This window comes from Metopolophium dirhodum, chromosome 6 (assembly GCF_019925205.1).
Source record: "Metopolophium dirhodum isolate CAU chromosome 6, ASM1992520v1, whole genome shotgun sequence".
Lineage (NCBI taxonomy): Eukaryota > Metazoa > Arthropoda > Insecta > Hemiptera > Aphididae > Metopolophium > Metopolophium dirhodum.
In genome coordinates, this window is record NC_083565.1 from 22,609,393 (window position 1) to 22,624,127 (window position 14,735).

At 28.7% G+C, this 14,735-nt stretch overlaps 1 protein-coding gene across 1 annotated transcript in view; it reads right to left on the bottom strand.

Annotated features, from left to right (window-relative positions):
* The window catches only part of LOC132947344 (tRNA (adenine(58)-N(1))-methyltransferase catalytic subunit TRMT61A), a 37,015-nt gene extending 23,751 nt beyond the window's left edge, over window positions 1–13,264 (bottom strand). Inside the window, exons 1-5 of the mRNA XM_061017609.1 lie at window positions 13,128–13,264; window positions 12,933–13,045; window positions 12,483–12,839; window positions 12,247–12,400; window positions 12,019–12,137 (exon numbers count right to left, since the gene is read on the bottom strand). Coding sequence (XP_060873592.1) covers window positions 12,019–12,137; window positions 12,247–12,400; window positions 12,483–12,837 — 628 coding nt within the window. The 5' untranslated portion in view covers window positions 12,838–12,839; window positions 12,933–13,045; window positions 13,128–13,264. The remainder of the gene's footprint in view (window positions 1–12,018; window positions 12,138–12,246; window positions 12,401–12,482; window positions 12,840–12,932; window positions 13,046–13,127) is intronic.
* Window positions 13,265–14,735: the final 1,471 nt, after the last annotated feature.

Genomic DNA, 14,735 nt, shown 5'->3' on the forward strand with positions numbered 1-14,735 from the left:
AGAAATACTGTATTAATACATAAAGTTACCCGTTTTCATATCGAATATATTATATAATATACAACATATATAAAATATTAAAATTAATAAACTGCAATTTAACGTGACATAAATTTTTCCGTTTCTAAAAAATAAAATAAAAAACGGCGTCGTCGATTGTCCCTAACTAGTAACTCTCGAGTACCTGCATATAAATTTAACGAATTGCCAACAGTATGAATATCGTACGATAAACGACGTGTAACGAAATCCTTTGACAATATATGTTATATTAGTTTGATAAACGTAGAAACACACACACACACACACACACTTTATAAAACACGTGTGTTTAATGTTTATGTGTGTAAGAAACACGCGCGCACAATGTTTAAGGATACCAAGATGACTTATTATATTACTTTATTGCATTACACATAATATGTAGGTATTATAATAATAATATGTACCTACGGTGAACGGCTCATAATAATAATAATATTATACATATAATATATATACACATAAATGTCTTGTCCTTGGATACTATATATCTATATATATGTATGTCATATTGTATTATCGTATCCGTATTTATGTGGCTTTAAAAATATTTAATTTTTATAAAAATATTATTTATTCGCATCTCGATCGCGAGATTATTATTGTATTGAGTATAATGTTTTTATATTATATAAGTAGACTTCTCCGCACGCCGCCGCATTGTTATTAATTACTCGTATTAATGGTCATATAGATGTGTATCTCGTGTATATATTATTATGCATACATATTATTCTCATACCTTTTAATCAAAGTAACAGTACCATTATATTATATACGGACGGACACCAAAGGACATACAGTTATAAAATGTTTAATAAAATAACACATCGCCAGTGATTAAAGATTCAAAGTGTCGATAAAATCTGAGAACTACATAGGTATACGTATTATATATTTCGCCATGCATATAAAATAGTGTGCTTAATATTATAATAAATATATAATACGATGATCGCGATATGATCCGCGCGTAATGCAAAATCAACTATTGAAATCCCATTTTAATTCACACGTGCGCGTGGAAGTTAGAATAATATTGATGTGAAGGTGTTTATATATTTCGTTTTTTATAATTGGAATAGGAATATAACTAAATTATAATATTACGGTTTGAATTCAGCTATCGTCACAGCCGCCGTCGTGGAATACGCGTATATCATATAACATATTATGATAATATTATTTACGACCGTTCAGTAGGTATATAGTAGATGTGTTAAAACTTCACACGATCGTTTCGGTAGATATCTACAGTCCGAACTATATTATTTTACTCCATAACGCTTTTTAATTAACGTGAAGTTATCTTATAGAAATTATTGATTTTGTCTTCTGAACTCCGGCGAGAAAACCGTATCTACCTTACTTATTATTGTAGAACATATTATATTTTGAGTAACACGACTTATATGACTCGTATATTATAAGAATAAAACATATATTGCAATCTACTCGTTTCTTCACGAGCTGAATTGAAACTGATCCAATTATTTATTTACATATTAACACGATAAGACAATATTTGAATTGGATTTTTAGTATCAATAACATAATAAATATTACTGTTTTATGGGATATTAGTAATAATATATTACTGTTTCGTGTTGATGTTTATAATAAGGACGTATAGGTATCGCATATATTATATATATACATAGAAAGAGAGATTGTGTCATGTTACTTATTGTTCATTTATGTATGAACAGATGTTTAAAAGAATTAATGTATATATTGTAATATACTATATTTAAATGAAAAAAAAGGTTAGGTATGTCAATAGTATTTATACAACAAAATATTTTAATGATAATAACTAGGTCATAACTCATAAGTATATATCTATACTTTAATTTCATAATACAATGGAGTATATTTTTCAAAGAATTTAAAAATATTTCAGTTAATTTTAAACATGTAGTTAATTAGCTATAGTACCTATTTAAAATTTAGATGAGCTGAGTATTAGACCGATATTTTACGAGGTGTAGGAGTTATTAAATTATATATATTCTAAGAATAATAGTCTATGGTAATAGGTTAAGAAGATAATGTGGAGGCTATGGTGATTTGAACATTTAAAGAATTAATGTACCTATTGTGAAAAATATCTGAGTAGGTATAATAAGTAGGTATAACTCTGTATAATCAAGTGCTAGAATAAATATTACATTTAAATATAGGTATAATAGATAGATTGGTTTAAATACATCGATATTTTCAAAAAATGTCTTGGAAATGCCAAAATCAGTATTTAAATAAGTATATTATTAAATGATAAAAGAGGAGCTTGTTACTGAATCACTTAGTATACATACTTATAAGGACGTAAGTTTATAGGTATATAATATATATATATATGGTAAAAGTCAGAGTAAAAGTTATCCGTCGTAACGTTGTATGTGTCAAAAACTTTTGCTATTACTACCTATATTTACCAGTATACCGATGTACTACCGCAGAACATGAAATGTTATAAAAGTATAATATACGAAAAAAAATTGAAGGAAGATACATGCTCTGCGGCGGAGATCGCGCCTTTCGTAACGTTAAACCAGTTGGTACATAACTGCACAGGCCACAGTTTATACATAGTTTATACGTTTGCATTTCTGCATTTATATATAAGTATACCTATATATATGTGTACACACACACAGACCAATGTATGTAATATTATAATATATGCATATTATCGTCTAACCAGTTTGACGGAAATACTTATTACAAATCATATCGCACAATTTGACGTTTTAATTTTTTTTTTTTTTTTTATTCGACATCGGATATTATTTATATTTCTCAGCAACCTATTATAATATCATATATACGAGATAAATTCACCACCGACGCGCAAAACGTTTTGTTGGTAATGATCGCTCCGGGTAATTTAATTTATTATATTATATTCTACATAGGTACATAATAGTATAATACATTTATATTTATATTATATATTAAGAGTGTTAAAAGTCGGTCAAGTAGTTGTGCGGCTATTGGTTTTGAATTTGAGCGTTTGTTTATGTATTAAATTGTATACCTATATAATATAGGTACCTACTATGATGGAAATATTTACTATTTTTTATTTGAAACCTACGAAAAAAATATTATTATTATTATTATAGTCCTATAAAAACAATAATAGTGTGGATATATATTATTATGCATATATAGATTATGTTCTTCTGCGATATACATAATATATATACGCAGATATATTTAACTATATGTACAATTTATACGCGTATTCCACGGTCATACGGTAAAAAAAATTAAGTAGCTGCATAATATTATTACAGATATTGGTATGTATCGATCGCCCTGTATGGCAGACTTTAAGTATACGTCCATTGTAAAAACTATCATTAAATTTAAAAACAGATGTACAGTTTGACGTAGTGTATGGATGATTTTGTTCGAAAAGAAAATACTACAAAATACGGTGATCATAATTATTAGTTAATGTAAAGTAGATAGTGGTGTAAATCATGGAAGACTACGAGCGGATGTTGAGGAAATAAGAAACTTTATGACTAATAACTTATTAGTCATTAGTCATTACCTATTAAGTTTTTAAAATGGTTTTATCTTTACTTTGGTTCCTAATGTTTTCGATCGAGTTATTGTACCTAACGTTCAATTTTATTATTTTTAACTATACTACTACATATTTAAACTGGGTATAAAATGTTGATATAATATTACTCAATAATCAAACCATATAATGTTGTAATTTGTAATGTTATTAAAGCTTAAATGTTGAAGTATTTTACGTTTAATTTTTTCTGAAAATATACTTTTGTATGGCAAAAACAAAGAATAACGTAGCCGGTTAGAAATATTATATGATGAAATGTATGTCAGTATAAGTATTTTGTATATTATATTATGTATATAGAAATTATTCATTAGCACACTATATATGTAATTTCGAATTTTCTTTTGACAATCTCAAGGTTTTTGTTTCAAGCCGATCTTCATACCAATATCTGTAATCGAAACCATTCGAGGACAAAAGTAAAAGATAAAAAATTTTAAACATTACCTACCCATAAAATACTTGAACGATTAACATATTGATGGGCATACCTATAGGTATTGAATATAATATATATATATATATTGTTTATAGTGATTATTACTGATTATAATATAAAGACAATTTTACGTCAACGGCTAAATTCATAAAATTCGTAGTTACGAAATCATTTTTAAATTCATACATTTTAATTGACTTAATGTCGTGTATACGCGGCGCTATATAGCCTATGACTATATATATAGTCTATATATATTAATGTATTTCCTATTTAGAAATTGATCACACCGAATTCAAATAAAAAGCGCATGTAATTCGAACAATTTAATAATATAGTACTTATACAAAATATAATTCCATGAGTATCCTATTATTTTATATTTGTTCATCAAGTCGATTCGTATATAGGTATAATACCTATCACTATCCCATTTTTCTTTATAATTCAGATGAGCAATTATTTTTATTTTATTAAAAAAATCATAACCAGAACTAACTTGCGGGTGAGCCGAATGAGTATACCACGGTTCTCTGGATGATCTTAACCCACATTAATTGGTTTGATCCCGTGTCCGGGGCGTGGATACTCGCGAACGATTTCGATTAGACAATGATTCACGATATAGTTTTGCGGCGTATATACATAATATATATATATGTATATATATGTATAGGTACATTATATTACGTACATTCACACGGACAAAACTATATGCGTACAGAAATGTTTTGTTTTTATTCCTCATTCTTATTATTATTTTTCTAACAAAACCTTTTCTCAAGCCCCCTTTCGACCCGTCAATATGCCCGCGCACACACCACACCACCACACCACCAATCTTGTCCGCGCGCCGCGGTGGAGACAAATTACAAGTATTATGTAATTTGGTATTATCAATTTCTCGAAAACTATGTCGGTACCGCCCCTTGAATAATAATGTCTCTGAACGTTTAAGAACACAATTACACGTTACGGTTTCGCAACATCTCGACGTTCGTGTATAATGATCATTTCGTACGAAATCGGAATAAGTTTCCCACGCGTCGATTTGCATCGGAAGGGAAACCGAAACGCATCTCTGCTGGTCGTATATATACATACATACATTATACGGCCGATGTACATATTATATTATATTATATATACCTAAATGCATTCACACAATATGCTTATATATATATATATGTGTATATTATACATATTTCTATTCGAATGATATTCAAGCCTCGAGCCCATTTCGGAAATTCTTTCGGTTGCCCCACAAAACCATTTAAGATAATAACAAGATTGAACGCGCATCAATAGTTATATGTAAGTATCTACCTAGGTATATGCAGTGCATCACGGTAACAACGTTTAATTACTGACATTATGCGGTCGTTTTTTTTTTTTTATTTACCTGGCATATCATCATGGACGCTGAAAAGATTATTTTAAATGTGAGTGGCACCCAACCTCACGAAAATCCCCTCGGTAGAATTTCTTCTAAATTAGGCCTTTCACGAAAGAGTCGAACATGAAAAATGCATTTCATATACGGATGCCAAATTATGTTTTGAAAAAATGTCATCAAATATTGCATTGTAATTTTATAGGTATATGAAACGAACCTAATATATAAATCCATGTTAATATCTCATAATATGATAGATATTTTTCCAGTAATTTATTCACTAGGTACTATACGCTCCGCACTTTATAGTTTATATAGATAGGTACATATTTTTATTCTTATTTACATATTATTATATTTAAGTACCTAGGTATATAATATAGTTTTATATATAACTAATAGATATTCGAACGAGCTTTTTATGCATAATTCACATATAGGTATAGACTATAGGTACCAACATATTACATTATATTATATTTATGCTATTTTCACAGAGACTGTCATAAGTCATAACTTATTATTTCCACATGGCACGATAAAATATATGCAATATATTATTATATCTGCAGCTACATTACGAAATGCACATCGAAGAAGTTTTTTGCAACAAAAGTTTTGTTTGTACCTACGCATATGGGTTTTACGTTCTTGAACGACAACAACAACTACAGAATTACCGAAATAATTATATATGCCCACTGCAGCAGAGGAAACAACAATAACTTTCGAAGTTTTCCGGATCAAGTTTTTTTTTTATCTTAGGGAAACGCTAGATTTTTCAAGTACTTACAGGTACTTAAATCCCGAGTGGCGACTGATTAGGATGGTAGTAAGGTACAAAGATTTACTTATTTACATGATAAGAGTTTTAGCAGCCTCCGAGCTCCTGATCAGGTATTTAAAAATGTAATCGCACTTTAATGGTTCCAATTTTTTTACTTTTTTAAACGACTTAATGACTTTTTTTTAAATATTCCTAAGAAAAATTATTTTCCTAAGAATTTCATCATATTATACAATTTGAATTACAAATGAGTTATGCCCATAAAATGAATAATGATAAGTGTTTAGTAAATATAGCGTGTCCGGTGTGTTCCTACAGGACGGCAAAGACAGATGAGACGCTATAAAGTGCATACTACATATACATACTAAATTATAATCAGCAGTAGAGGTATTATTTAATATTATATAGTATTATAGTAAATAGGTATGCGTTGAAAATACTTGAAATACGGTCACGGGGGGTTTTAAAAATTCGTATCTGTGATACCGAGTAAACACGTGTATAGTTATTATTTCCAGGTACAGGTCGAAAACGGTAGCTTATCGTGTTATTAATAATTGTTTTATCTCCGTCTTTACATCAGCTATCCTCGAAGACCGCAACAGCAGGGTGTGCGCGGCGCTGCGGCGATGACGATTATATGTTATTATATTATTGGTCCGTGGACCGTTTTTTATACGAAAATACATATTATACGTAACTGAGCAGTATTATACACCTACCCGCGCCAACCTACCCACCCATCTTATATATATATATATACACCGTGTATAATATATAATAAAGCACTTTTCGATATATGTATACAATAATATAACATATAACTGTGTGTAAGTGTAATTATACACCGTGACTCGCCGGAATACAACGTAAGAAAAAAAACACACACAAAAGAATTATCGATAGAGTAGACTAAATTAACGCATAAAATGTATCGTAATATATTATATTCATACTAAGCGGGTCCAAGCCACTAAAGTCTCGTATAGTATTATATACCGATATTTATAATATCATATTTACAGATATAGACGGTTGTAGCTGACACGGGTTGTGTTGCAAGTCCATTGCAACAGTGATCGAACGGAAACAAGTCGTCTTTGGTTGAATAGACATCAACTTTTAGACATCTACCTACCACATATAAGTATTGGGTACTGTGTATTATGTTTGTAGCTCGTATTATCCGAGTGTAAAGCAACTGACTTGGGTCTTTATAATATCTATCTGAGATTATGTATTATAATGGTAAAAACATAATGTCATAATATTATGTTAAATAAATAATATTATGTATGTTGGCAAAATTTTTAAAATATTTAGAAATATTTTAAGTTATTTAATTATTTGAATTGTTTTAGTTTTATACTTTAAAGTGTTGATAAAAAAATGTAAGCTCGGTCAAAATGCTTAAAAATGTAATACAAGATACCACATAATTTAATTTATATTAAATATACATATAGAACGATTTATTTTATATTCGTTTGGAGTTCAAATTTTAACAAAATTCTTCAAAGTAACGAAAATTTCTAAATTATTTTGTAGTTAAAAATGTATAAAAGGTTCAATGTTTATAGCTAAGACGTAGTTCTTACTGAAACTCAACGACCTTAAAATTATAATATAAGCACAAGTATTTTTTACAGACAGTTTAAGTTCAAATGTTGACAAAATTAGATATCTAAACGATGAAGTTATTTCGTAGTAGGTACCTAATTAAAAAATATAGTTCGCGGGTATATGAAAAATTTACATATAGGTATATAATATTATTAATTATGTTTTACTGTAGGTACATATTAATTTTAAGATGTTTCATATAGGCAAAAATTAATTTATCCAACTCGGTGGCTTACCTTAACTAGGGGGGGGGGGGGGCAAAGGGATTTTGCCGAATATGAAAATGCAAAAAAAAAATTGTAATATTATATTATTTAATAATATATTATAGGTACCTTCAGAAAAAATATTATCATTTAGGTTTCAAAATGTATAATATGATTGTGCGGTAGCCACCGGTGGCATAACACATAACAGCGTTATCCCGAAGATGTACAATATAGCAGTCGATGTGTCATTACATCACGACTATCTCTATGATGTATAGCAATATAATGTACCTCTTAATGGTATATTATGACGCGTGCGGTGTGGAATGTGGACGTAGTGTTAAAGTTACGGTACCTAAATATTTGATTATTTTATCGAAATATAAATGTATAATATATTTATGGCCCGAAATTTGATATGCGTTTGCGTGTATTTAATACTTAATGCTCCAAGAGTATAGGTAGATTAACTACAGAGTTTTATACTTAGTAAACAGTCATTACAATAATTGTTGTCAAATATTATACCTACACAACACTGCATTTACAAGTCCGGATTAAACATCCATTGAGCCCCGGAATATCAGACAGTTTAAGTGGGCCCCTTCCCTTTCAACCTATTTTCACTAAACTATTTTTAATCACCTACAACTTTGTTACAGTTGTATATGATTTTATAATTTTGTACCATTTAAAATAAAATTAAAATAGGTGGGCAAGTAGGTACCGCTCTATAGCCCTACAGTCAGTAGGTAGGTACAGTAAGACATCAAACATGTCTCGCCGAGAATGAAAAATTTCATGATAAATTAATAGAAGAATACCCAATGTTTAAAATAACAGAAAATAACAGAAAATGAATATGAGGCTTTTTGTAAAATTGTTTCATTGGCCAATAAAGGCAAAGCTGACTTAATACAACATTTGTCTTCATCTAAACATTCAAAGAATATTCAATCAACTAGTGGTTCAAAATCTTTCAATGCGTGTTTTGTAACACAGAATACAAAAATCGAAGAAAAAATATTAGCAGCTGAAGCCACATTTGTCTTTCATACGGTAAGATATCACCATAGCTATAAATCTTGTGATTGTTCCACTAAATTATATTGTCTTATGTTTTGCGATTCAGAAGTAGCATCCAAAATTTCTTCAGCCAGAACTAAAACTGAAGCTATTGTTAATAATATCTTAGCCCGACATTCGTTAAAAGAAGTTTTAAATATCATTAACGATAACAATATTTCATTTATTGGTGTTTGTACCAATGGGTCTAACCATGATAAAATCATAAATGAAAACTAATTATTTACCAAATATATGATTATATTATGTATTTCAGTATTAAGTATTTCATACATAATTTAGTATATAAAATGTCATGTTAGTTAAAAAAATATTAGCTATGAAAGTAGATTTTTTCATATTACCTTTATGGCTTTATATATTATGTACTCTTTTCTTAAAGACACAATCTGGTAACCCTACCTACAATAGATGTCTAGACTATAAAGGAGTCACTGTAACGGATTTATTAAATTTTAATTCAATAATATTAAATTATTGTACACGAAAAACGATTCTGAGCAAAGACCGTCTGTCAGCCTATATTACAAAGTATATTTTATGGTATTATTGTAATTTAATTTAGTTTTAGACATTACTTATACAGCAGGTTGAATTAATTTTTGCCAAACAAATTGCATTTTAAAATTCTATTGTGTATACAATAGGTATAATAATATACTATAAAAAGTTTCAAGTATCCTCAAATAATATTTTTAAATTACAACAAAATAACTAAAATCGTTATTCTTCCTTTAAATATCTAATTTCGTCCAAATTTGAACTTAAAATATCTATTTAAAAAATCAGTTTATATATTTTTTGCTTGCACTAGTGCAAGCTATAAAATACTTATAAGAAACCTTGCATTACATTTTTAATCCTTAGCTATAAAAATTGATCATTTAATACATTAATGTAATTTTGATATATTTTGTCAAAATTTGAACTTTAAATGTTTATAAAATTTTTATGTAATGATAACATATTATAAGTAAGTAATTGTTCTGTGGCCTTTTTCTCAAATTATTATACTACTTAGTACCCATACACCATGGTCCATGTCAAAATAACACCCACTACGTAAAAAAATTGGTCAGGCAATCGCCCAACCTGTGTTTGGAGCCACTGTTTTTTACTTGTGAGTTTCTAAGCTCTAAGTCCAGCACCCCTTAATAATTATTTAAATTTATATAAATGTAATTTGTATGCTAAAGGAGTAAAGTCTCTAATTTTACATACCAAATGTCTTCTATTCAATTATAAATAGCCCATTATTAAGAAATCTGAAGTCTATAGATGCACCAATGAAAATCAATTGTATATAGGTTAATAACTTAAAAATGTCCATAAACAAAATGTATTGATTAATTAAACAATTGAAATAGAATATATTAAAGTCTAATTCAGATTTTGAGTGATTTTTTGTCAATAATGGTCAACGAAACTTATTTAAAAATATTTTATTATATTTATTAGATTTGTGCACTAAACATTCATTCCTTAATTTAATATACTATAAAATACATGTTAAGTATAATAAATATAGTATATAATACAAACCACAAACTACAAAATCATTCAGTCATGAATAAATCAAAATATGCATGAATGATGAATACACATTTATCAAAGTGTATAATGTAACTTTGATATTATAACATTATATAAAAATTTATTGATCTTCTCATCAAACACTTTATCAATTATAGTTAAACTTTCAATAATAATATATAATTAATATATTGAATTATTCTGTCATTGTCATCACAACATACAGTTAAAATGTCTATGCAGTATCTATTATTTTATGCAAATTATCTTAACATAAATTTACATGTAGTTCATATTCAATACATAATATAACATATTCTAGTACTAAGGCATATTATTGTTACTTGCTACCGAAATAAATTCGACTTCAATGAAATTAAAATTGTAATGTATAGAAAACCGTTCTACTAATGTATGGTCACTTCTGATTTAAGGGGTATGCCAACCGACCGTTTCTAAGGAGTTCAATATAGGCAATTTTCTATTTGTGTGCATGCAGGTCGTGTAAATGTGTGTGTAGTACGTGATCATTAGTGTGAGTGACTGTGTAAAAATAAACAGCAGAGCGCACCCGCACATGTCAGTAACACAGCACTTTACACACTAATTACAAATGTGAATTTTTAGAAAAACACTGAAACTTAGTTTCGTATTTCGAATAATATGGCTTACTGAGTGATATTATAGTATAAACACTTATTATACAAATTGAAGAGAAGAAGTTCATCTATATTTGTATAGGAGTCGATTTTTGATATTTATTATTTTTGTTGTCCAATATTTAGCTCTAGAACTTGTGATATTTTACTTTTTGAGCTTGAATTATTGAGGTTAGTAATTAAAATATCAAAAATTGACTTCTACACAGACACAGATTAACTTCTATTCTACAATATTGATAATAGGTGTTTTTACTTTGAAACCTCTCAATAAACCATATAATTTGAAATACAAAAATCAATTTTCATAGCATTTTTCCATGGTATTCATACCCTTTAATTCCATTTTTATTTATTACTCATATAGAGATGAATAGTAAATATTAATGATAGCTGATTATTCTCATACCGAATTTAAAAATGCATTGCACAATATAATAGTTTACAACTTACACACTACAATAATTTTTATTCAACCCTTTAGAATTGTTTCAGCTTGTTTTATAACACATAAAAAGAAAATAATTTAATGATTCTAAATACCTAGTCTTAGTCCAAGCTTTACACGAGTCATTACAAAGATGATATTATATTATAAAGGTTATAGCCAACACTTTTATAATATTAATTCTATAATTACCTGATGGTTTTAAAGCTTTAATAGCAAACGGAACAACTAGATGTGGATGAGGCAAGTCTAAGAATACAGCATCAGCTTTACCAGTAACATCATCACTAAATCCATTTTGGCACACATCTCTATGAAAACAAAACATTAATAAATAATTAAAACCAGTGAACCAAATCTTCAAAATCAATATGCTATTGGTATAGCACCAACACTATAAATAAAACAAATTAAAATTACCTGCATTGACTGGTGACATTCTCAGATAAACCATGGGATTTAAACTCTTTTTGGGCCTGATCTGCCCTTTGTTCATGAAAATCGTATGTATAAATGTGTCCAGTAGGTTTTACTCTAAAGGCCATGGCATGAGTCAAAGATCCACTTCCAGTACCTAAACATAATACAATACATCAAATATAGATTCATAAGATAAATTAATGCAAAAATAACAATATTAGGTATAGGTATGTTACCCGACTCAACCACAATGCTACCAGGCTTTAGTTCTAACATGAACATAATTAGACTTATGTCTGGTGTGTATATAATCTGAGTTCTGTGCGGCAATGTCTGTGTCCAAAGTTCGGGTGTTGGATACAAGACATGAGCCCATCCATTGGACAAACTCACTTTTGATCCAAATTGTTTTCCGAATAACGATGAAATCTTCAACGCTCCATACTTAGTCTGCATAACATTCTCGATCTTTTCTCCTTTGCGATTTTCGATTACTGACTGGGCTTGTATAGCGTACATTGCTTGTGGATTTATATACAATATGACCGTGTCGCCTTCTTCAATAATGTCTTTGTAACGGTTGAAACTCATTTCTAATGACCAAAAAAAAGGTACACCAATTAATTTTGTCAAAGTATTAGTACACTATTTATGTTTTATTTAAAGCAGTAAGTGGTAAGACTTACTGTACTTTCGGCTCTCGGCTGTGATGTAAAAACCGGTGTTGCAAAACGGAGATTATTAATTATTCAATGTGTGCCAGGATTTTTACTAATTGAAAGCGTTGACCGACAACTAACTTTTCAAACGTTACGAAATATGTAAACGATCAGGTAATACGACAAATATAGTGGATCATAATAATTTATAATAATACCTACTTGGAAAACTGAAATTTGATTTTCAAAAATTTGTCGCGGAAACCGTTCTTATCACTACCATCAAAACAATGTTATCATGTAAACACCAAATAACATCAATACATCATTACTCTATGCATCAATAGCACGTTTTTCATAACCACGACCACGACCACGATTAAAGATAATAAATTTAATGTTCGATTCAAAAAGTACTGGCTTGCAGCGCTATCTAGTGGCCTTCTACTTGTAATTATTTACATTTTCCTGGGTTTTTTTTTTAAAAACAATCAATATTATATTATTTATATTCACAATCTAAAATCTATACGCCGCGCATTACTTACATGATCACAATAAACAATTATAGTACTCGCGCATATATTATTATAATATGATATATTTTAATTCCCTCATGTTTTGTTTTTTTATTGTTGTTTACAAACAAATATGTAGTTTGAAAAAAATCTCTATTGATATTTAATACATTTAACATTATTGGCATTACTGCGCTATACCTGCAGTGACCAGTCTAGAACCTACGTTAGGTTGACTGTTGAAACACTTAAGTTAATAGTTACAACTAACTTAAATGCATACTAAATAGTATTATAAATTATTGTCTATTGATTTATGGTTTACAATAATAGGTAGATGATATTATTTTTATTATAGGTCTAAAAACTTATAAATTCAAAATGACACTATTCAACTCTTGTTATGTAAAAACATCACGCGGAGTATCAAAAACAACAATCTCTATAAACGAAGTAAAAAATTGGGAAGTACTTACCTAGGTACCTATAGGTATTCTTTTTCTTTTTTTTTTTTTTTTGATCTGAAGCTATTTCCGCGGTCAATAGTTTTTATAAATTTGTGTACAAACTTTATTATAATAACATATAATATAACATAAGATTTTATCATTTTTTTTATTTTTTTTTTAATGGGTTTAGTTTATATTGTATAAGTATAATATAGGTATTATTTAAAAAGTTAAATCAAGATTGCGGAAATCATGTCTACGCACCACTGAACATAGCAGATGTAATATGTATGTTTAGTAGAACACTATAAAAAAAATATAACCAACCCCGTGTTGTTACTTTTAATATTAGAATGAATTCAGCTAGGTATTATGTATTATCAAACTTTAAGGGGGCTGGAGCGTGGATTCATTTTTGGTCGAAAACATAGCTCACGACTTCAATCACTACGCCAGTACGCCCATACAGTGTTCTGATATTAATTTAGAAAGCAGATTTGAATTCGTCACTAAATTACCTATGCTTTGACAATATTTCATTTTTCTGAAAAAAAGTGTAAAAATAGAACATATTCGTAATTTAAATTTAAATACATCGATATAGAATATGAAAAATGTACGATGGTTAAAGCATAGTAAATTTAGAAGAGAATTCAAATCTGCTTTCAAAATTTAAATCTAGAAAATAACGCTTAAGTCCATTAATTTCAGGCAATGATGCATTTAGAAATATTTCCTAGGTAATGACGATAATTCCAGGATTTTTCAGATATAATTGATAAAAAAAAAGGTGGCAAGTAGGTGTCGCACTGCTGTACAGTAGGTTACAAATGGGTTATAACGAGTGTGGTACCTACAAGGTA